At 43.2% G+C, this 24,549-nt stretch overlaps 1 protein-coding gene across 1 annotated transcript; it reads left to right on the top strand.

Moving 5' to 3' along the window:
* Positions 1-3,003: 3,003 nt before the first annotated feature.
* Positions 3,004-23,182, top strand: jakmip1 (janus kinase and microtubule interacting protein 1; the record flags this gene model as incomplete). The annotated part of the gene is made up of 22 exons (XM_079268579.1): positions 3,004-3,318; positions 8,420-8,728; positions 9,195-9,527; positions 10,018-10,179; positions 11,686-11,898; positions 12,310-12,423; positions 12,703-12,849; positions 13,008-13,178; positions 13,823-13,882; positions 15,007-15,135; positions 16,202-16,330; positions 16,537-16,620; positions 18,325-18,387; positions 18,659-18,757; positions 19,596-19,697; positions 19,777-19,830; positions 19,936-20,001; positions 20,193-20,261; positions 20,407-20,484; positions 21,528-21,737; positions 22,854-22,919; positions 23,132-23,182. The coding sequence occupies exons 2-22, from the start codon at positions 8,573-8,575 to the stop codon at positions 23,180-23,182; spliced, it is 2,556 nt and encodes an 851-aa protein (XP_079124705.1). The 5' UTR covers positions 3,004-3,318; positions 8,420-8,572.
* Between the last annotated feature and the right edge of the window lie 1,367 nt (positions 23,183-24,549).

The following is a 24,549-nucleotide window of genomic DNA, read 5'->3' as shown; positions in this document are numbered from 1 at the left end:
AGTAGCTATTCTGACCTTTGAAGTTTGTCTCTGCAGGGGAATGGGATGTGATAGATGTTAGCCAGCTGATACATTGGGTAAATTCCTTCTAATTACACACCATGCACTCTCTAATTATCAGCTTGTTTATGTTGTGATACTAATATAAGAACAGACAATGTGTTATCATACAATCAGCTACAGATTCCACTTTGGGGAGATTTTCAGACAAGGAGTTAATCTCTTGTCCTAGATCATGAACCATCTTTTATATCAGCCTGTGATTAAATCATTGGCACTTCTTGCACTTTTTAAGTGGGGTAAACTCTGCCAGCCCTCTATGAATTGATCTGAAGCTATTGTGAGGCCTGTGTGGAGAACTAGTATTATGATTCGGGGTGTGGCCAGTTTGGTGCATTTGGAGAGCAAAATACTGGACTGTTTAATGGAACATTTAACAACAGCATTTCCATTAAACGCCTCATATTTTACCCAGAAGGTCAGGAACAGAGAAACAACCCTGTTACTGTGTTTGAAGAGCTTTTTACAAATCAAAGAAAATTCACTTTGCACACAAGTTTGTCATCTTCTTATGTTCGTGCTATGAATTACATTTTTTGGGGTATACTATGGAACATCAGGCTCAGATTGTTTTGTGACTAACAGTGGTGACTCACTAATTACCTTCATGTGAAAGTTTTACGTCACCACAAGCACTCCAGACTGGGGGTTAGGGGGCTACATTGTGGAAAATAGGTCAGTTTGGTGCCTGGCTTCACACATGGATGCAAAAGTGTCTGATGTTTTCTATCTACGTGCTGAAGATAAATGCTGTATAAGACGGAAGGTTAGCCAGATAAAGTCCTCATATGATTCTCTCTGAATACCAATGGCCGTCTAATAAAGCTAATACGTTTAATCTGCCAGCAGTCATGAATATGTTAAGCCTATTATGGACAGCTCTCGTTGATATGCTAATGCTAATTGATATCCTAAGATGACAATGTTAACTTAATAAAAACAGTGACTCCTCATATTACTCATAGCTGGGCATAAGGGATGGAAATAGGCTGACTGACTAGAGGTTGTTTCTTTCTCCTCATGAAGAAATCTGTGATTAAAACGCTCGTACTTGACCATCCAGCTTAATCACTACACCTTCTGTTAGAAGCATGTACCTAAACCATCACTTTTACACTTTAATACCACCAAAGTGATACCCTGAATGAATCTAATAACACCTGGGGTTGTTCTATTATCTGCAGAAGAGTTTTATCGCATTGCTTAATCACAAGGTTACTGTGACGTAAAAGAGAATACATTTTCCTTTATCCGTTTTCTGTGAAATCTCCGGTTCAGAGGGAGAGGGAGAGGGAGAGGGAGAGAGAGGGGTACACAAACTGCAGCCCCACAAATTACCATGCTGCGGTAAACAGTAAAAATACCTCAGGCAAAACAATTAAAAGAAACAGTCATTACTGCTCTCTGACATACATTCACTCTTTGAGTCAATCCCTCACCAAAACAAAGCAGGATACACATCCCTCCCTCTCCCCGTCTCTCTCTGCCTGCAACCACAATGTTTTTTCACTTTATCTCTCCATCTGGATGTCTGTTTGCTGGCCTCAGCAGGAACCTGAATGGAGTGCAGCTTAATACTCCAAACTCACCCCCGTTAGTTTGTCTGTTTTACTACTCAAATAATGTTCCATACATATAAAGTGATTATAGATATAGAGTGATACATATAAAGCACATACAACCTGGAAAAATGCCCGCTGGTACAGCAATACTGGATGAGTGAATGCCCACTGCAGGAGAGGACATTATGTTTAGACAATTACAACTCATCACTGACTGTTTGCTCTTCTCCCTCCACTTCCTTTGACCTATGTTGCCCTGCAGCAATGGGCATATGCTGCAGCCACAGAGAGCCGTCATGGTGCGCTGTGAATGGCAGACAGACAGGCACAGTGTGGAGAGGCAGCGACAGGCGGCTGTGCGTAAGTAATGCATCCTGCAGAATCTGGGTCACACACACCGCTTTCATGTTGTCAGATTTTTTTTCCACTGGATTCTATAATTTGACGAGTCATATTGTCCTCAATAAATATACAGAATTAGGAGGCCTAGGGTACCTTTATGTGACGCTTTATAGTTTCAAGGCATTACTGTTATAGATTAAAATACAGTGAGTGTACAATAATGATTATGGTTGACCTTTAATACCTTTTAAAAAAACAAGTTATTTTTACAACGATCCCTAGCAAGAATAATAGTGGCCCTTATATTATGATATATAATGGCTATCATCATCTCATGTACAGCAGGTTACATCAGGTAAAAAACAAGGAGCCAAGATACAAGAGTGCTAATCACATTTTAAACAGGTATATACACAATAAGATAAAAATATTAAAGAATATGAATTCATGAAATGAAAGACGTTTAAATATTACCAATAAGTAAAAAAAACCTTGCAGATAGAAAGGAAAGATATACAAATAAGCTGTTATTGGCAACTTTAGCCGTATAAGGTAATACTTTGTTTCAGCGGGTATCTCAAGAATATAATGTTAAGTTTCTTTTTTTAACAGCAAAACATTGTATTGACAAATCCTTTTTTTTCCATCCTTTGTTCATTCTGTATCTTCACTATGCCTTTCAAATACTGTTTTCTTGTGTTGGTGTGTTTGTACCATGTATAGTAACATATATGGTCCGTATGCTCTGTACCACTGTGACGCCCTGACGGCGCACGTTTCTCCCGCACTGGCTGCGTGTCCACGCATTAACCGCGCGCAGTGTCATTCTTGAACACGCAGTCAGGTGTCGCGCTTCTATCACGCTGCCGGCGACGCCCGCCCGGCGGTTTTTTTTTTGTTCCCACCCCTCCCCATGTTCACGTCGACACACGGGGCAACGAAACTGTTTTATTTATTTATTTATTTTTCTACTCGTGTCTTTGAAATGTATAGGAACGGATGACGTCGCGCGTGCACGCAACTGTGTGTGTGTGTGTGTGTGGGCGTGGAGGGAAATGTCAACGTGCGGCGCGAGAGAGGAGAAGCCTGAAGCTTGAATCCAGTTTGCAGCTAGAGGATACATCAGTGGTGGAAATACAACTTCAGTCCACTGTTCACTGCTGGAAAATGTGTAATATCCGAGGAATAAAGTTGTAACCGGTCGCTGTTAGCAGTTAGCCGAGCCCGGCATCTTTTTACGAGCTGGAGGCGAGTTAATTCATCCAGCCTCTCTTCCTGGATGTAAAGCGAATTAACGTCAGGCAGCGACGCTTCAACATCGGGCCACTTGTGAACCACCAGACCTCCATTTCAGGTAAGTTTTGCTCGGTCTGTAATCGCAGATAACTTCACGTAGACTCTGACAGGGTGTTAGCTGCTGTGACATGTATCCGACATCCGCGTTGCATCTGCTAACGGAGACCCACCGACATCATGTCTGAGAGCTGCGGGTCTACCGACAGTAACGTTGACTGCCAAGCCTCATATAGCGACCCACATTTTTGTCTGCATCGTGAACCTGTGGGGCATCTCTACCAGCTAGCCCCCCCGGTGGATCACATTATAGTCTGTCGTCACACCGGGAGCAGCACGGTGGAAATGCTACACATGACAGTCGGTTCACACACACGGAAACATCAACACGTCACAGAGTTGCTGAGTCCACGGACATCCGACCTCGGACTCTGGAGGATGCTGCTGCAGCTGCAGCCCCCATGCATGTCTCCGTGGGGTGTGGTTGGCAAGCCGGACAAGGCGGGCTGTCAGCATTGTAGACTCTGTGTAGACTCTACCCTGCTAATCACCCATTTGACAGCTCATTAGAGAGCGGGCCACTTCTCCACCATGTCCCCTGATACCACACCAGTCCTCTGCCGTGCATGGACTCTACCTGTCTGTCATAACAGCTCTGCTCCAGAGGCTCGTAAATCCGCCCCAGTGGACAGACAACATGTGTTGCACACTCACTTCTGTTTGATCAGCCTGTTAAAACCCAGATGCATGCATACTGTGCTAATTATGTGTCTCTTTTTTTTAAGTAAGGGGTATAGCTCTCATGCAGGCACTGGAACACATCTATGCTTATTATTGTGACAGGACGATAGGCTAACTGTCTATTTATGATGGTTTCATATACTTCCTCATTCATAATCTTACCTTCCACACATGCTTTCCTGAGTGTGGTGCTGTGAGTAAGGGGCTGCTACCAGGTTAATCCCTGTCAGCTATGCCCACATCTTACTGCTTCATGTCTTAAAGACATATGAGGGTATTCGTTATGCAAAGAGTGATACAGAGGGGTAAATGTCTGTGCTGTGTATTAATGTTTGTGTAAACCAGGGATTAGTCACCAGCCAGTACTGATTAATGTGCTCGCTGTGCAGAGAGAGAGAGAGAGAGAGAGAGCGAGAGAGAGAGAGAGAGAGAGAGAGAGAGAGAGAGAGAGAGAGAGAGAGAGAGAGAGAGAGAGAGAGAGAGAGAGAGAGAGAGAGAGAGAGAGAGAGAGAGAGAGAGAGAGAGAGAGAGAGAGAGAGAGAGAGAGAGAGAGAGAGAGAGAGAGTACATTACTGACTGCACTATCATGTGTTCCTGAGGGGAGAGAGGCTATTACTGGTAACCTACACATAGATGCATGCAAACGCATACGTGCACATATATAGATGCACGGACCATAATGACACACCTCCAGCAATGAATGACATGTTAGTGTGCTATAGATCTAAACCCTGAGCAATGAGACGAACGATAGCATAACTGAGTCGGTGGCATGCATGTATGTATGAGAGAGAGAGAGAGACTTCTTCGTGTTGATATGTCTGGGTTGACTAGGGGTCAATAACTTGTAGTCATTCTGCTGGCATAGTCTAGTTTGTATCATATGCTCCACTAGTGCTGCACTTGGCTGCTCAGCCTCTCAGTGGGATCTTTACAGTGTCTTTGGAGTATCACTAGACTGCTGTGTGTGTGTGTGTGTGTGTCTGGAGTGTGATGAGATGACAATGAGAATGTATGTGTGTATATATATGTACGTATGAGACATTGTAAACAATGTGCCGTATAAACAGGAGTATATATATCTCGGTCTGTCCACACCCTCACTGTTGATTTTGTTACCCAGATTGAGAAGCAATGAGTCTTTGTTTCACCTCCCATTTGCAGCTCTTTTATCTATTTATTGTGCCTCTATGTCTCACTGAAGTCTAGTTAATGTTTGACGCTATGGGAGTGTGTGTGTGTGGTCTGTCTAGCTTCGAGGAGGTCCATCTGTGTGTAATAAACTTGTGTTCATTGCAAAGACGTCTGTGTACCCAACAGCTTTTACTTCATATGAAACAACTTGTATATACAATACTTCTATAAATACCCTATTAATAACCTCTGCTAAAGAACAAAGCCTTAAAGTGCATTATTACATGTTCATTTTACAACACAGACGTGTAATACAATCACTCATTTAATTCTACATTAAATGTGTTTACGAAAAATAATTGTAGTAATAATTGTAATTATTTTTTTGTAGCCAGTTAGGGACAAATATCTCCTACATCATGCCTTTTATGGAAGTTTAAATCTAATCCCAATATGCATGTTTATTCATCATGGTGACATCCTTCAGCCATCACTCATTTATTACAATTGCACATCTCTCTGCAATTTCTTCCTAAATCTAAATCTTCCCGTGTACTGCCGTAACCCTGTTACACCACAGTCGTGTCGTTTTACAGCGAGAACGGGTATTTCCTGAAACTACAGTGTATGTTTGTCACTCTTTGTTCAGCAGTTGTCAAGGGATCAAGATTCCAACGTCCTAGCCGGGTACCAGGATAAAAGCTTGATCATGCAGAGCTTCAACTAATATTCTTACGCTGCTGTATTGATGCTGATCGACGCTTTTTTTTGGAGTCTCATTCTCAAGCTGCAATTTGCTTGATTGTGAAACTCCTCCTCAGCTGCAGAGTTTCTTTATCACTTGTTTCTTGCACTCACCATCGACTGATGTAGCTCCATTGTTTGAGCTGATTGTCTCAGTGCTCCATTCACTGCATTTAGCTGCACTTTTGTTTCAGTTTTACTCTTTGCACAAAATCACTTGTGATTGAACTGATGAGGCATAATCATTTTCTGCAGTTATGCACATTGGATCACATCAGCTATATGTGGCTGATAGCAGGGTCGATGGTGACTCTTTGATCTGGGCCATCAGTCTTATCCGTTGAGAGGTTTTTGTGAAACATTTGCGTTTTATAGTGCGATATACGCCGGTTAACTGTTTATGCGTTGGCGTATATGAGGTAGTTTAAGGTACGTGAGCTGTGCTGGCTTTGGTGAACTAACATTAAAGGTGTTTGTATCTATAAAATGTCCCAGTTTCCCCTATAAACTCTCAGAGTTTGGTTCTGGCTGCCAGCTTTGGAACATGTGGCTCCAGAGCACTTTGTGGGAACTGTGTGTGGTTGATGGCATCTACGAATCTGGACTCGTATCAAGTGAAAAATGTTCTATAAGTTGTTGATAAAGAGTTGACGATGAAGAAAAACCAGTGGAACCATCCACTATGCCATCTTAGTGTGGGTACACTTGGTCTCTGATGGTGGCACAGGCATGCTTCAACATGCTTCAACATGCTGCAAGCAGTATCAGGGTGGAAAGTGGACGGACAACAATTCTTTGTCCTTGTAAATTACGTGTGCAAATTCCACTACACTTGTGAGTCAAGTCTATAGATGTCCTGTAAATAAAGACATGTTTGTTAGTGATGAGAATACGCGTAGAGAGCTTTTGTGTGCATAGACGTAAAGCTGTATCCATCTCTAGTTGTTCTGTGTGAGAGAGCGTGTGCTTGTGTCAGTGCTTTCTGTGTGTGAATGGTCTCTCTCTGTCTCTGTCTCTTTCTGTCTCTGTGAATGAGAGCGAGATCACTGATTGCCTCGGCTCAGTAACCATCACTATTCCAGTATTTGGGGGTGGAGGGATGTAAGAGGAGAGGGGGGGAGATGGTGGAAGGTTGGTTCCCCTCTCTGGTAGAGGTTTCACTTTGCTCTCTTTCCTCTACTATAGGCTTAATCCTCCTCCATCCTGTCGCTCACCCCCCCCACCCATCCATCCCCATGGGTTTCCAATGTCTGACTGAGTGTGCTCTGTAAGAATCCATGTGGAAGAAAGCTTCCTCGCCCTCAAGCATCACTGCATTTCTGTCTCTCAGTGAACCTCAGAGATTGAACCAGATAACAAAATCGTGTGTGTGTGTGTGTGTGTGTGTGTGTACATGTGTTTTTTCAGCCTCTATACGACGCCGTTGTTTGTACCTCTGTTTGTTTCAAATCCACCGTGACACTCCTCCTTCTTCCCGTCATCCTTTGAGCGGAGTGGAGTTTTTGAGAGCAAGAGTTGCCTTGGTAACTATTGCTGCCATCTGTGTCTGTTGTATGAATGTTTGGTAACGTGTGTGTGTGTGTGGTTAAAGATGGAGGCGCATTCGGTCTTAATGCTTTAGCTGCCTTATCGCTGCATTATTCATTTGATAGTCAGCAGAAAGAACTGGAAGGTTACTGGGTCACAATTCATTCCAGGGAGAGATTAAAGGAGTCTACGTTTACCTCAGGCAATGTGTGTCATTCATAACGAAATACGCCCAAAATACACCGGATTACACAACAGTAGTCAGTGGGGAAAAGGACGAGGAGTAGAGGGAAAACTAGTCTTCATAAATCCTTATGTATTTGCCTTGTTTCGTCAGTGATAACCTTATTGGTTGCAACTCTTTTCATAATCAAATAATTGTGAACATTCTCTCGTTGAACTGTAATTTGAGAGGCTCTAACGAGATAAATAATGCTCTCTGCAGTAAATCCTGTATGATTAGAAAAGGAAAGGTGGAGACAAATCTTGCAATTATATTGCACTGATGGATGAAGTGGAAGGATCAAATGAGAGTAATCGAGGCAACTGCGCTCCACATTCACCTGGTCCAAAGATTCAAGAGAAAATCAATCGCTTATCCATTTGAAACAGTAATTTATTTCTAAGTGGACTACAGTCACACGACGTCTCTTTATTCTGTATAATATGTGAGCAGGTACAGAACAGACTGCAGGGTCTCTAGAAAAGGAATCATCAAGGTTAATTATTTCATTTATTAGTCTACTGAAAGAGAGTGTTAGGGAGATGTGACAGGCCAGAGACCATCAGACACATTTTCATGCACTATGAGGCTCTTAAGAACAGTCCCGGGACTGGGATGAGGTGATAATAAATGGCCCACGCCACATGTGTATATTAGAGAGGAGAGTGACCGAGTTGTGGTGCGTCATGTGGCTTGTGTCCAGTGCATTGTGCAGAGTAGTTTGGTGTAACCCAGTTTTTAACACTGACTCTCTCTCTCTCTGTCTCTCACTCACTCACTCACTCACACACAGAAACTCTCAGCAACCTCCAGCAATGATGTAGAGCTGACAACGATATGATGATGCAGGGCCTCGCACGGAGGTGGAGCAGCGATTGACTCTCTCCTCCTATTTTTCGCCACACCTTGGATTCTATGTCCGTCCTGATTGGGCGGCCGTACTGCGATGTCCTCAACCACGCCCTCTGCGGCTCCGCCCCTTAAGAAGGGCAGGAAGCCGGACAAATCGGAGGCGATGACCGACTCGGTGCAGGCCACCAACGAGGAACTGAGGAGCAAAGTCCTGGACACCCAGATTGAGCTGCAGCAGGAGCGAGGCAAGGTGAGGAGGAGCGTACGCCACATGGCCAACCAGCATGATATTCATTCGGTGGCTGTTAGGCCTGACTATGTGCAGTCTAACACTGTACATAGTCTTGGAAAAGCTGTCTGGGCGTCATCTGATTGACACACAAGCCACCTCTCTGTGGCCTCTGTTCCCTTCTCTGCATCTGTCATGGTTGTACTTAGCAGTAACAGGACCTGGAGTCAGCTCTTACTGGGCCATGCTTTAAACGTGTGCACTGTGCATAAAAAAACATCTGCAAGAGGCCATGTGGGACAAGAAGTATACAGATGCATTGAATGGAATACATTTTCATGATAAGATAAGCAGACGAAGATGTTGGGACATGCATGCAAGCAAAATTCAATGGATGAACACACTGGCGGCCTGTGATTTGTATGATAATGACTGCTTGATTGAATTCCGATGCAACTTTAATGGCAAAACGTCCGACTCTCCCCAGGTATGTAAGCTCCGCGAGCGGCTCCAGGAGCAGCGGCAGGCTCGGGAGCTTGAGCAGCACAAACATGCTGTGGCACTCACTGACCTGCGCGCCAAACTCCACGAAGAAAAGCTACGCGAGATAGCGGCCGCCCGCGAGACCCTCGCTCGGCAGCATGAAGTGGAGCTGGCCCGGGCCATCAAGATCAAGGACGTCGAGGCGCAGAGGCTCCAGGGGCTCGTGAACGCTCTGAGAGACGGCGCAGCCGACAAGCTCAAAAACGCTCTGCTCGGAGAGGCTCGGGAGGAGGCCAGGAGAGCTTTTGATGGGGAGAGGATAAAGCTACAGCAGGAGGTAGGTTATAGCATGTATAGGGGACGGTAGTGCAGCATTAATTATGTTTTCAATAGAGGATTGTGGACTAATATGAACGTGGTAAGTATTAACTGTAATTCTGCTGTCAAACCGTATCTAGTATGCTCTGCTTCTAATAAACTAGAGCTCGGTCCACTTCTGTGGTTTGTTTGTTTGTTTTGTTCTCGCACAATTATAGAATCAGTTTTGCAGATTGGATATTTTCTGAGGGCATTGTATATAGAAGACATGTTTTTGTTGGCATGTGTATTTTGTGTGTGTGTGTTTGTTGATGTGGGACTGTGTCAACTTTTGTGAATCTGCTGCTGAAAAACAGGAAACCGGGTGGAAAAGCCTGTTGCCAAGCTATTGTTTTCAATGTAGCCTTTCCAGACAAACAGGACATCTATCATCACAACTGTCGAATGGGATAGGACGTGTGTTTATACATGTGTGTGTCACTCTCTTTGTTGTTGTTGTTTTTTTTTAGATCCAGGAGCAAAAGACAGCCAGGAAACAAGCTGAAGAGGCGCATGCAAATGCTCTGCAGGCCGATAAAGCCAAAGCAGCAGATCTCCGCACAGCCTACCAGCAGCACCAGGATGAGGTGCATCGCATCAAACGTGATTGTGAGAGAGACATCCGCCGCCTGGTGAGGCCTCATGCTGCTGGGACGACACACATTAGAGACACTGCATGCAGTATGTCTTATCTTTAACGGACAAGGCCACTAGCTAAGTCTTTCGATGAAGGATAATATATTCAAATATTGCCTTCAGACACAGTTGACAGTATACTTTAATAGCATATGACATTTATCAGAAATGATTTAGTCTATTTAACCTTTATTTACCTTCGTAGGTTGATTCACATATTTATATTTACAGTATCTTCTTGCCCGTGCAATATTTCTCAATCATTTTTAATATTCACGACCAAATAAGCAACAATCAATCGCACCCATGTGTGAGCTGGTCTCTCTCATCAGGGCTGTGTGGCTGTGCTTTTATTGCCAGTGGTCTGGCCAAATAAGCAAACCAGGCAAACGCCCACAAGTGTCATCCCATTTAAATGAACATGTAGTTAAAGTAGTAAGTTAGTTTGTCGTTAAAAAGTTCTGAAATGAAATTAAAATAACTGTTCTATCTTTGTCATAAAATTGTTGCTGTAATGCTCAATAAGTACGAAGCTCAACGAGAAAATTGGTCTTCGGGGCCTTTTGAAATTCAGTTCCACATATGATCACTTCTTTGGGCCTCCGCTGCAGAGTGTCCTGTTGTGTCCATCACAATCAGCTAACCTTCAGTAAATGACTCCATATCATATTATTCCTGGGATACGTTAGCTTGACAAACCCAGCAGCTGGTATTTATTCCTTGTCTGCCTCAACAACAATTTCACCAATAGTCCGCCATCATCCGTTTTCCTGCTTCTGAAGTTTATCTCACTGACCCTGTATGAAGGCTAGAGGCTAATTGCTGTGTTGTCTAGCTCAACATGTGGTTCTTATCTGCAAAAATAGAACTCTTTATACCTGCTGCAGTTACTCATTAACCCCATTACATACAGTGTGACTATGAACTACTGTTTGCAAAGGAATGTTTGAGCAAGGAGACTTAATAATATTTGGAATCAGAGTCGTGAAATAGTAAAGCATGGCTCATTGAGGGAGACCAGGCAGTGCAGGAAAAAACAGCGTTAAAGAACAAAGTACAGAGGGAAGTAGAGGGAACATTTGTCAGAAGAAGTTGTGTGAACACACAGCAAGAGCGAGCTTCATAAATGAATCACAGCTGGAGCACTATATTTTAAAGCTTAAAACACTGTCGCGCTCTTAATCTGTTCACGGCCAACGGAGCATGCTTGTTGTTAGACTAAAGGTGTAGCCAGTGTGGGACTTCAGGTTAAAAGTTGTATCATGCTAAACCTAATTGTTTGCACATCAATAGAACAGAAGAACAATGTACTTCATATAAACCAGACACAATTTTTGCTGACTTTCCGAAACATTTTCCATCGTATTTCCATCAACATGATCTCAGAAATATGTGCACTGTATAATACAACTTATTCCAGTGATATTAATATGGGCTGTCTGTCTGACTCACTCAGTCTTTCCACCCCCCCACCACCATGTCCCGATCCATCCCTCTGATAGATGGATGAGTTGAAGTCGAAGGACCGGGCGATGTGTGCCCTGGATAGGGACCTGGGGCTGCAGGCCGGCTACGCCCAGAAGCTTCAGCTTCAGAAGGACGCTCTGGACGAGCAGCTGGGTCACGTACGAGAGGCTGAGAGACACAACCACGGCAGCCCAAAGAGAGAGCTGGTGCCTGGGCTGGGGGACAACTCGGACCTGCTCAACAACCAGGTAGACGCATGCATCTGTACACGTGCATCTCATTCTCAAATGTGCACATGAGACCAAATTACAGGAATTAAAGTTATGTCACGGTATTAGACGAACATGAATTTTTGAAGGCTTTTTTGTGATTTTAGATATTATTTTCATCATAGAAAAAAAGTATAATTGTTTAGACCTTGATTTAACCTTTAATTGGGCTTTAAAACAGTCTTTATGGCAGGGCCCAATGTATATATACTGTGTATATTGTGTATACTGCACACACAGGTCCACAGTTTCACAGTGAAATGGCATCTCATCCTTCATCCCATCACCTCCTCTTTCCCATCCACCTCAATTACCTGCCTGCCTGCCTGCATGTACTCCCTTTTTTAGTTTTCATCCCCCTCCTCCTCTCCTCTCCCCCTTGCTCCACAGGAGATGGAGGAGCGGGACATGAGGAGGTTCCAGCTGAAGATTGCGGAGCTCCACTCGGTCATCAGGAAACTGGAGGACAGGAATGCGCTGCTGGCCGACGAGAGGAATGAACTAGTGAGAAACATAGAAGAACACGTATTCAGTGATTATAGGGATGCAAATAAACACACACGGACGTAAATACATGCAGTGATTATAGGACACACATCGTTACACTAAGAGTACAGAAATACACGCATAAATAAACATGCATGCCTGTGAAATGTGTGTTAAAACATATTTTCTAAGCCCCCCCAGCCTTCATCTTGCCTCTCCTGCTCAAACTGTAATTCCTTGTCACTAAAAGACTTAAGATGACGTTGTTTCCACTCCCCGTTTCCTTCCTCCGTCCAGTTGAAGCGGGTGCGAGAGGCCGAGAGCCAGATGAAGCCCATGTTTGAGAAGAACAAGCGTCTGTCCAAGAAGAATGACGACCTCATGCAAACGCTGCAACGCATGGAGGAGAAACTGAAGAACCTGAGCCGAGACAACGCCGAGATGGTGAGATGCATTCAGAATATCTTATACTACCACTACCCTCGGTTGGTTTCCTCTTCTCTCTGTCACCTAAAAGGCACTAGCTAGCTATTTGAGCATGAAACAATTCTCTCAACAATCATTACGTGACGCCTCTCTGTCTCTCTCTCTCTCTCCTTCAGAAGGAAAAAGCCGCCTCCTCTCGGCCCCCCCCACAGCAACAATCCATTCAGTCGCAGCTGAGGCGGCCAAGCTCCCTGACAGACTTGAGCCATGCCCACGAGGAACAGGAAGTGGAGTTCCTAAAGCTGCAGGTTTCGGAACAATGTGGGATCATTGACGAGCTCACGCAGGTCCGGATTTTGACTCAAACCACATGATATTTTGTGAAGAGATCGATCCAAATTCTAATTGGCTTTAATGTGTGTCAAGTGTTGCTGCTTTTAACATATAACCTGGAAGATTTTCTGGAAAAGAATCAAAGATTGTCGTATAATGGGAGAGGACTGGCCGATAGAGGCTGTCAGATTATCTGTGTTGGGAGTTAGTCTCCATAAGACATTTTGGCTCACCAGGGACTACCAGCACTACCCCATCATTTCTTCCTCTGTGCCTTTTGGATCCCTGTGGATTAAAGGAATAGGTTATATATTTTCAGAAGAGGCAGTTGTTTGGTGCAATTTATTATTGGTGTAAGAACATTTCTACACAACCTCTAATTAGCAGAGAACGTCTCATTTATTCATCCTCCAACACTATTTTCTGTACCTTCACCACAAGGGAATCGACCTCCATGCTTTATTCTTATGATAATATTGTTTACTGTCCACCGTTACCACTCCATCTCAATGATCAGTCCAGTTTGATTTTGATTTTCTTGTGTTCTTGTTTGATCTTGTTGTTGTTGTTTTGATGGAGCTGTGTGAAGCCGATGCAGCTCACCGCGTCCAGTCTAAAGCTCAGCCGTGAGGCTGATCGACTGTGTGTTTGCCTTCAGGAACGTGACCGATTGGTGATGAGCAAAAAGAACCGGAGGAAACCTCTCAAACTGTCTAAAGTAAGTGGTTTCAAATGGCCAGTGGTGCATAACTAAGCAACCACCTTATCTGAGGTTGACTGATCTTTAAGAGCTGTTTTTAGTTGATTGTGTGTGCGTCTCTCTGAGCCTGTTTGTGTTTACCGGTAATTGGGCTCAGGAGACGGTGATGACAGTATCCCTCACAGGTGGGAGCATCATGCTGAGCACACATTTAGCTCCTGCATGAACCAACCACCACAGCGAGAGGACAACTTTTTGTTTATTTTCGTTGTTGCTTTATTTTATTTGATGTATTTCGTGTTATTATACGACCGTGTTTAACTTCACTTATCTGTGCTTCCCTGTGTGTGAATAAAGAGAGAAAGGGGATTCTGGTAACTAATTGGGTGTATGCATGTTTGGGCTGAAACACCAGGGGACATTTTAGAGTATGATGTTGCTAGGAGGAGTTTGTTGACGCATGTCAGTTGTTTTCTCCCACCTCTCCCGCTAGAACCAGTTTGTCACCTTGGCGAGGTGGATACAGGTTTGGGAAGAGCGGCTTTTACTTTATTGGACTGCATACTTGAGCTTGGAGACAAAAAGGAGAAGCTGGAATTTAGTTTTTTCTGTCGGAGTACTTTGATTGTAACCAGAAGCTTTGTTGTCTGTTTTTTCACTCTGTGTGGGAAAGCAATTGTGCTTTCTGGACGTTACTAAAGGCCCCGGAGCTCTGTACATATCAGCTCGTACAGCCCGAGATACGACAGCCGTATTTTGGGGATATTCTTTATCGGTTTGTGTCGGTGTTTAGTAGCAACATGACGGAGTACATCCTGCTCATCCTCTACTTCTCGGCCTTTATTTGCCTCTGTGCCCTCGTCTGCCTGTACTTCTCTGGTTGCCAGGAGATGACTTATAAACATGATGGTAAGGACTCGGTGGGCTTTGAAAAATGTTGATAGAAACAAACTTGATCTGATCAGATTTACTTTGCCTTGTTTTCCCAAGTTATCGACAAAATGTTGGTGAATAAGCAAAAAAATGAAGCTATTTCTTTTTCTTAAACTGAGTGGTGGATTTATTAGCTTTATTGAATTCAAACAAAATGTATGGGTTTTATTTAACAATGTGCTGATTCTGTTTTCCCTTCCTTTTTGCAGAGGCATGTTGTGGAGACATATTTTGGATTTGACGAGGAGTCGATAGACTCTGAGACCTCCTCTCTGACCTCCTACAACACTGACCTCACTGACCGCACGCCTGCAACTCCAGAGGAGGATTTTGAAGAGGTACGAAAATCCTCCGTCGACATCGAAAGAATCAATTTAAACTATATTCTACAGTTCTAACAACTGAAAGATGTGCTGCATAAATATTGAGATGTAAGATTCAAGAGGTTTTATTTCTCACATATTGACACATGCAAGTAAGTTACTTAAAGTGAAATGTTGTACAAGTCGAAGAAATTATAAACAGCAAAGTAAACAAAACACCTGTAAAAAATGTACCAGAATGAGCTAAACATACAAATTCTTAAATGTATACAAAACATAGTTTAAAGTTAAAGGGAAAATAAATATGTGAAGTGGCTGTAAATGGCTGTATTGCAGGAATACATATACATAGGTGAATGTCCTTGGGTATATTTTCCATCAAGACTTTATTGTTCATTTTTCAAGGCTCTGATAGCCTGTGGGAAAAAACAGTGAGGCTCCTTTTATTCTCCTCGCTCTGCTCATGCTCCTCCTGTTGCGTAGGCTCTGCAGGGAGGGCAGCGCGGTGCCCGTAGTGTCCCAATCCTCAGAGGAGCAGTTGCCATAACAGACGGTGAAGCTCTCCGTCAGGATGCTCTTCACTGCAGTCAAGGAAACGTGTTTCTGTGAAACTTTGAATATCCTGAGCTGTCTGAGGTCGTCCATTTACAGTCCTCGATAATATGCACCCCACTTGAAGCTGGTCAAACTGGAGTCCTGTTGATTTCCAGTGGCATGTGCACGGTCCACAATCAGCTCTTTTTGGTTTTGCTGATGTCTGGAAAAAGGGGGGTTAGATAGCCCCCTCCTCCAGATATGCCGCCTCGTCTTCATTTGAGATCTGGCCCACCACGACTGTGTCATCATCAGCTAACTTTCTTGTGGTGTTGGACCTGTGTTTGGCCAAACAGTCTGATGTGTATCAGGAGTACAGCAGTGGGCTCGGCACTCAACCTCGGGGGGCTCCAGCGTGCTGAGTGTAGTACCTGAGGATAACTCATGGGCTTATATTTAGTTTCGGTAAAGGCTTGTGTGTTTGTTTGACCCTGTCTCTTTTTAATATGTCTTTAATATCTTTCATTTATATTTTCCTTGCATAAAGACCTTTTGCCGTGAAGAGTCAGAGCTTCGTTTCCGTCAGTTGACCAGAGAGTACCAGGCTCTCCAGCGGGCCTACGCTCTTCTCCAAGAGCAGACAGGGGGCTGTCTGGATGCTGAGAGGGAGGCCAGGGTTTGTACTGCCGCATTCATCACTCTGCACCGTTTAGCCATGATCCAACAACAAACGTCTTTCTTTCCTTTGCAAAAAAACGATACGTACTTTGGACATCAGGAAGTGAACATACTGTAACTTCCAAGTCTAGTAAATGATTAAAGTACATGTTTTTAGGAATGTAAAGTTGCATCTTCCCTGATTGCTGATCTCTCCCTCCACAGACGCGTGAGCAGATGCAGATTGAGCTCTGCAGCTGCCAGGCCAAGATGGTCGACCTGGAGAAGGCCCTGGCCGAGAGGGGGCAGGTAACAAAGACGGGGGATGGTGACGGGAGCTCACTGGCCCTGCTCTCGCTGGCCCTCCTGCATGTCTGTCTGGCTGCTTTGCTCCTAGTCGGTCTGCCGCAGAATCCTCTGATGTCACTTCCGCATGTTCTTCTGCACACCCTGTCCCTCCTTGTTGGTGCTGTTTCTTATTATGGGGCCTTTCAGTGATGATGAGCCTTGAGAGGAGGCTTAAACCACTCTGGTTCCTGTCAGCTATGAAGACATTGATACACTAGTAGAGATGTACCAATCGATCGGCTGCCGATTGTTACCGTCAATCAGCTGATCGGCCATGTGTCAGTGTGGAAGTTCTTCAACGTGACTGAAAAAGCTCACAAATTGGCACAACTGCAAGTCCAACATAAGCCGTGGAGCAACAGCAACCCAGCTAATGTTAACGGAGGTTGCATCTGGTTGCATTATGATGCGTTCCAGCACTTCAGTAAAAATGAGTATTAGGCGAAGGTAAATTCAAACGCGATCATGATGTATTTAAATGTAATTTTGTGAAATTTAGTCTTCGGTGAGAAACGTATAAATAATGTTGTTTGAAGGAGATGTTTTTACATCAATATATAAAAAATAGGAGAGGGAACTAGGCTGGTTTAACGTCCTAACACTAGCTCTAAACATCTTATAATACATTGTTAGAAATACTACTGCACAGATGTTTTCAGATACAAATACAATTATTTATATCCTGATCGTTTGGATTGTGTTTTTTTAATGTAAATAACTACTATAGATGACAAAGTAAAAAGACATTTCAAATTTTTTGACGGATTACAGTGACCTAAGGACGTTGAAATTATTCTTTAATAATACATTTAACGATCAATTATAATTCCTCCAAAGAAAATCGGAATCTGCAAAAATTGAAACCGGCAGGTCAGATTAAAAACAAAAAATGCAATACATATACACGAAATCTTAAACCAGTAATGTTTTACCTTTTCTGATGATGAAAATGCTGCTGCATGTTGGTGCCTTGCCTCATAGCAAGAGTTCCCTGGGTTCCATTCCCAGGCTGGACGGGCCTTCTGTGAGGAGTCTGCATGCTCTGCGTGGGTTCTGTCTGGGTTCTCCGGCTTCCTCCCACAGTCCACAGACATGCAGCTTAGCTTAATTAAAGACTTAATAGATGGATGTACAAAAGTCATCACAAAACATCTTTGTCTGAGAACTAAGCCAGACCTTTTCATGTATTTTGTCAATCTAAGAAGATTAAAATAACTTTATCATTTAGCACCTTAATTATTACCTACTGACTACCATGAGGAACATTGGACTGATTATGACTCATATCACTACGCTTAGTTTCTTCGTTTTTTGTGAAGTTCTTTCTTCGTCTCTGCATGTGTTGCCTGTTCCACTGTGGCTTGATCCATCTGTGAATTTGATTTGCTGCTCTGCTGTTTTTTCCCTCGGATTGCCTTCTGTTCCTCCTGTTACTGTCAACTCTTGATGACTGTGAATGCAGCTCCTTTACTTGTTGTCTAAAGAGAGCTCTTTATTTCTCTGGATCAATAAACCTTTGCCACTGCCACTCTGTTCCTGTCTGTTTGTGTCTCACTTGCACGTGTCATTTGGAAGTATATTTGATGGTGTTGTGGATGCTTCCCTTCCTTTCCTCTTGCTGACGGTGTAATTTGTTGCTGATGTTGTGTTTGGTTGTTATGGCAGGATTCAAAGTGGGTGGAGGAGAAGCAGTACTTGCTCAGGACCAACCAGGAACTTCGTGAGAAGGTAGATTGCATTAGTCCATACTCGTTTCTATTAATCGTACTAAAGTTGATCCCAAAAAGGTTTGAAACCCGTAATATGAGTTGGCCATAATTTGAAGAAAATAGTTAAATTCATTTTCAGAAGATTGAATGCTATTATGAGATAATTTGGGGTGATTCTTAGCTAGCTAAACTATGATATCTACAGGACAAGGATATCTAGTGTTCATAATGCTTTGTAAACCTTGTCAAACCATTATAACAAAGGTGTGTGTGTGTGTGTGTGTGTGTAGATGCGTGTGTTGCAGCAGGTGGAGTCGAAGCTGCAGGCCGAGGTTCAGGATGCCCGGGATCAGAATGAGCTGCTGGAGTTCAGGGTGCTTGAACTGGAAGTAAGAGACTGTACCATTGTCAAACTGTCACCTGGAGGCGACAACAACAATCTCGGTTCCAGACGCAAGACCTACATACAGTGACTCAGACAGACGGAGAGACAGACAGACGCACTCACACAGTCCTCCTCCTTTATGCATCTGTGTTTTGCATTGTTTTGCATGGCAGCTGTGTGCACACCCCCTCCACTGAACTGGAATATTTTTTTAATGAGAGTATGTTGTGTTAAGATGAATGTAATTTTTAATTGAATAAAAATGTATTTAAGTTCAATATTCAATCCCATCTATGTTCATTTTGTCTCTCATTTTTGCACGCGTGCCCTACGTTATGTTTACATTTTCCATACGATTGCAGCTAATATCCATGGATGGTTAAGGAATGATGGGCAGAAGTGTAATTTACAGATTTTAATATTTTGTTCTTCAGTATTAGGGTTAATATACAAGTTAGGTTACTGATCTAGAGGATGAAAGGCGTTGATATCGGTTGATATTGCGTCTGTTTGTGTGTCTGAATGTAGACGGAGAGGCATCTGTTTGAGGTCACATTCTCAGTTTTGAGTTTCAGCATGTGTTTTCAAACTCCCTCGTTTGTGGTTTGGTTTCCCGTTTAAATCTATGGGTTTCATTTTGGCAGATCCCGACCATGTTTTCAGTGTCACGTAAGTAAATCCCTCATTCACTCCCTTTTCACACTCGGTTACATGTCAGTCGCAGTGCGCCTCCATCAATGTTAAGATGAGCTATTACATTACAGTTGGACTTGTAGTCTGGCAGATGTCATGACGTTTATAGACGTGTGTGTGAGTATTCACATGGTATGTACTTTCTTTAGGAGAGGGAGCGGAGATCTCCTGCCCTCAATCTTCACATGTCGGCGTTCCCTGAGACCAGCAGCAGTGCCCTGCAGAGCTACTGTCACCAGGAGGGAGTCAAGGTGATAAAACACACAAACGCAAACTATTTTCCCTTTGAGGCGACACGCAGTCAACATGATGTCTGGTTTTGACCTGCAGGATGTAATCATTCCTGAGCTGATGAAGAAACTGGATATCCTGGGGGATAACGGGGTGAGTTCAAACACACTGTTGGATTGAAATAAGATCGATGTTTTTTTTAAATCTGTGGTGTTCTTGAATTTCAGACTCTTATAACTTCTGTTGTGTTTCCTGTAGAATCTCAGAAATGAGGAGCAGGTAGCGGTGATCCAAGCAGGGACCGTGATCTCACTGTGTGAAAAGGTGATGAAAGGCCTCTCTGACATGTTGGGTTTTTGCTGACACCCAGTGGACACACGTATTCATAATACTTAATTTATTCTGAAAACAGCCACTACATTAGAGTCAACTGTAAAGTTAAATATGGATGGTAATAATACAGCTACCTTAGCGTCTGAGAACGCATTAATCACTCGCCTTTCCTCCCTGTACAGTGGTTGAAGCAGATAGATTGCACAGAGACCGCCCTCACACAGAAGATGATCGACCTGGAGAATGAAAAGGTGAATCATCGATTTCTTTTTGTGCTGTTCTAATGTCAAAAAGCACCCAGATGTAAAATGTTCCTGATTCTACAGTATGTACTGTTCTCCTCCGTTCACCTGTGACACCATGTCCTGTGTTAAATATGATCACATCTTGTTGCAGGAGCTTTTCAGCAAGCAGAAGGGATTCCTGGAGGAAGAGCTGGACTACAGGAAGCAGGCCTTGGATCAGTCCTACATGGTACGGAGCCTGGAGCAGTATATCTGTCCCTTTATACAAAAGTTGACCAAAGCCTCTCAAATAGACCAAATGCACTCGTTAATATTGATTACAACATGAACCAAGGTTGTATACAAGCAATAAAGCTTCGCGATGAAGTGATTCAAGGATGCATATGGTGCAACATTGTCCTTCCAGCATGACATAAACATTTGGAACCCCATTTAACCTCATGAATGCAACGTCCTCCATAAAGGTAAAACTGTGTCGGGATACTGCATCTTTTCCCACTGAAGTCTAAATTGTGAGGCACTGAATTGATATTTGGCTTCTTGTTTATTGGTCTGATGCTCTTTTTATCTTCTGAGAAGGCCAGTTGTTGATTCACTTCCTCTAAAATTGTAGAAAATGTGAAGATGAAATACCTGCATGAATATCCTGTGTGACTTGCTTCAAGTAGACAACTGGTGAAGTTGAATAAATACTCTAGACAGAATGGGTGTAATAAGATTTCAAAGTTAGATTTTGTTAGCGTGAATGATCTTAAAACATTCTCCTCCTGACTTAAATAGGCTGCACCCAGAAAACAAAAGTGAACACTTCGGTCACTCGCTATATAACTCTACCCATCTGACTTGGTCAGTTTTATTTTGGTTTGTCTTTCTGGTTCCACTTTATATTGTGTTGGTGAAAGCTTGTTTTTTTTTTACATGGTAACTCTGCTGGAACTGTCGGGCAACTTGAATTCATTTGTAGGGGACAGAATAAAAACACGGTTTGTGTTGTTGATATAATGAAGTTGCCATGTGACGGTCGAGCCTAAATAACTTAATATAAAGTGGAACAATGTTCCTCATATCTGCCATGGTCACAGTGGTGTGTGTGTGTATGTGTGTGTGTGCGTTTGTGTGCATATGTGTATCCGTTTGTATGCGTGCCTCCATGTGTGTGCTTGTGCATGCCTGCGTGTGTTTCTGCATGCGCATGTGCACGTCCATGTGTATGTGTGTGTGTGTGTGTGTGTGTGTTTGTGTACCTGTGTGTGTGTGTGGCTGGCTGTGCAGAGGATCGAGGAGCTGGAGGCCACGCTGTATAGCGCTCTGCAGCAGGAGCAGCCGGCATGCCAGGCGGTGGCCGAGTCGCTGACAGACAGGCAGAGGGAGGAGCTGAGGCTAGCCGTGGAAAATCTGCGGCGTCAGATTCTCCGGCAGAGCCGGCAGTTTGACAGTCAGATCTTACAGGAGCGCATGGAGCTCCTACATCAGGCCCAGCAGGTAAGGCTTAAAACCAATGAAGTCAGATCACTGAGTCCTGCCCTCCCTCAATCTGACCCCTGGTACCTGTCTGAAACGTCTGACCCCACCAGACCTCTGCTGCTATGAGAAAGATGCAGTATCCCTGTGTGTACAACCTGTAACCCTATCTGGACGTTTATATGTAGAAGAGTGACAGGATGAGACAGAATGACTTTGTGTGTGAGTGTGTGTGTATATCATTGTGATCTGAATACCCCCCCCCCCCCCCCCCCCCCACACACACACACACACTCCGTCCGTATCCCTCCACTCTGCAGTCCTCACGTTAGTTTTACCCCCATGGCTCGTACAGTATATGTGATTCATCCAGTATGTCAACAACCACTGCACCTTCGATTTGATTTGAATCAGTTGTACTGTAACTTACTAACATGGTTTTCCTAATCGCTAACCATAGAACACTTAAAACACAATCAGCTACTCATGAAATATACTTACTAACTAAATACTGCTTCAGTTTATAGTTTGATCCAAGAGTCCTGTAAAATAGTTTCCTCTTTCCTCACAGTTGGGCTTTAAATGTCCTGGCTGACTCGATGTTCTAGTAATTAAGACTGAACCTGCTTGTTTTTATTACCTTAAGAATTGTAAAGCTGTGTTTGGTTGAAGCGATTAGCATCAGCTCCACCAAAGATACATTTGGAGCAGATGATATTTAATTAAAAAGCTGGTTTTAGTTTTACATTTCCAAGTCTGTCCTTGTGTGCTTACCAATTAATTTGTATCTTTTTATATATATATATATATATATATATATATACTATACTCCAGCTAGATGAAAGATTTAACACTAATATGTTATTCTGCAGTCAGTGAACAAGCTGCTCGGGCTTTAACTCTCACTGATGGAGTCACTGTTAACTGTTAAATCTGCTCTTCGGTTGCCATGGCAGCTCATTCTTACCCAATGCAGCTACCATGGAGACAGAAGGCATGATGGGAAGGAGGCAGAGTAATTTGGAGCGTATACGGGAATAGTTGGATTCCGGTCTTATTAATTGTCGAGCAACTGTTTCTTTTATTCGATTGTATGAGATCTGGCCAACACTAACCACGTCTGTGTTTGCCTTGCAGAGGATTAGAGAGCTGGAGGACAGGCTTGACTTGCAAAAGAGACAAGTAAAGGAAATAGAGGAAAAGGTACATATTCACATTGTTTGTTTCTATCTTGGAAGCTTTCTCTTGTGGCTGGTAGAGTCTGTGTGTGACGTGACAAGAGAAAGGTTATCAAGAGAGAATGTGAAGGAGTTTACATCTTCTGTACTGATGACGTGTGTTATTGTATTAACTTCTTGACTGTCTTTCTCTTTCCCCTTTTCACCTATTGATTAAATCCCTTTTTGTTCCTTTAGTTTTTGTTCCTCTTTTTGTTTTTCTCTTTAGCATTTATTCTTTGGCCTTAAAGAAAGTGACCGTGGACCCACATCAGGTAGCACCTTTATTCTCTGTGTCATGTCAGTGTTTATGACAGTTATAGCGTTGCTAGTAGCAATAATGATGAGGAAATAATCTGTGTCCTTTCTCTTAGGTGTTAAGGTGCTTTGGAAGCAGGCGAGGACGAAACTAAACCTAGTTGTTTTTTATGCATTTGTAGACAGCTCATGGAAACCCCATTGCCTTTTTGATAAATGTGCACTTTTGACCCATACCTGGAATGCAAACATATTTGAAACTGTAATAAGTAACCAGATATACATGAGATTAAAGTGAGATTTATTTATGAATAACATTTACGATCGTGGTTCTTGGACCTGGAACATAAAAACTCCTCTGTGAGAAGCAAACACGTGGATTTACTGAGAGAAAACTCTGAATCAGAGGATTGTTTTTAAAGAGACGAGAGCCACAGCCTCAGCTGACAGAAGGCCCAGCTGGACAATAGAAAAGCAGAGATGGAGGGAGGAGAAGAGAAGAGGGAAAGCACAGTGCTGAGTGAGGGGAGGCGGGGGACAAGCTGAGTGCCAACTGGAGATGGAGGATTCTGGAAAAGTCCAACGTCTGAGGCGTTTCTAAGGAAACAACAGCGCAACGAAGTTCTCCGAGCTGAAGCTGAACTTACTGGAAGCTCGTCGCTGCATTAAGAAGAGGAAACTACAATCAAAGGAGCGCAAAAAACAGGTTGTGTTTTCAGTTTACCTTTGAGAATTCACTCCTTTGTGCATTAATCACGACAGCAGCTGATTTAAACAGTTTTTAGAATACAAACTCTGCAAATGAATGATTTTCTCATGATACGAATGTGACTTTGTTATCCATTGACTTTTGTATTCCTGCCTGTATTTAGTTATGCATTGTTCAAACCTGCTCGCTGGCTTACTTATTCGGTATTACAGCAACCAACAACTGTTTCAGTGTACATCGGGGCATGTGAGTAAGAGTTTGAAACGGTCCTTTATGATTTTGGGGTTGGAGGATTTGTGAGATGTGTTAGGAGGTGCAGGAGGAGACGGGGTAACCTGAGCGATACCTCAAACTTGCTACCAAGCTGTTGACATGGTGAATAATAGATGACTGTATTTTGTACTTGTGTATCTCATTTTTTTTTGATTGTCCGTGTTTATCTTTGTCTTCGTCAGTGTGTTGATGACGGACGTGTAAATAATAAAAAAACTAAACGAGCATCACAGAGAAGATATGTAGCATTTCTCTGACACCATCACTCCCTGTCCCACAGGTAACACTCTCCTAGCGGGCACAGGCTAACCAATGGAGGATCAGATGACCTCATCAGACACGACGGCTACCGGAAGCAGTTCTGTTACCATGGCAA

Source organism: Melanostigma gelatinosum, assembly GCF_949748355.1.
Source record: "Melanostigma gelatinosum genome assembly, chromosome: 5".
Taxonomy (NCBI): Eukaryota; Metazoa; Chordata; class Actinopteri; order Perciformes; family Zoarcidae; genus Melanostigma; species Melanostigma gelatinosum.
Note: the sequence above shows the minus strand (reverse complement) of the source record. Positions and strands in the feature narration are given on the sequence as shown.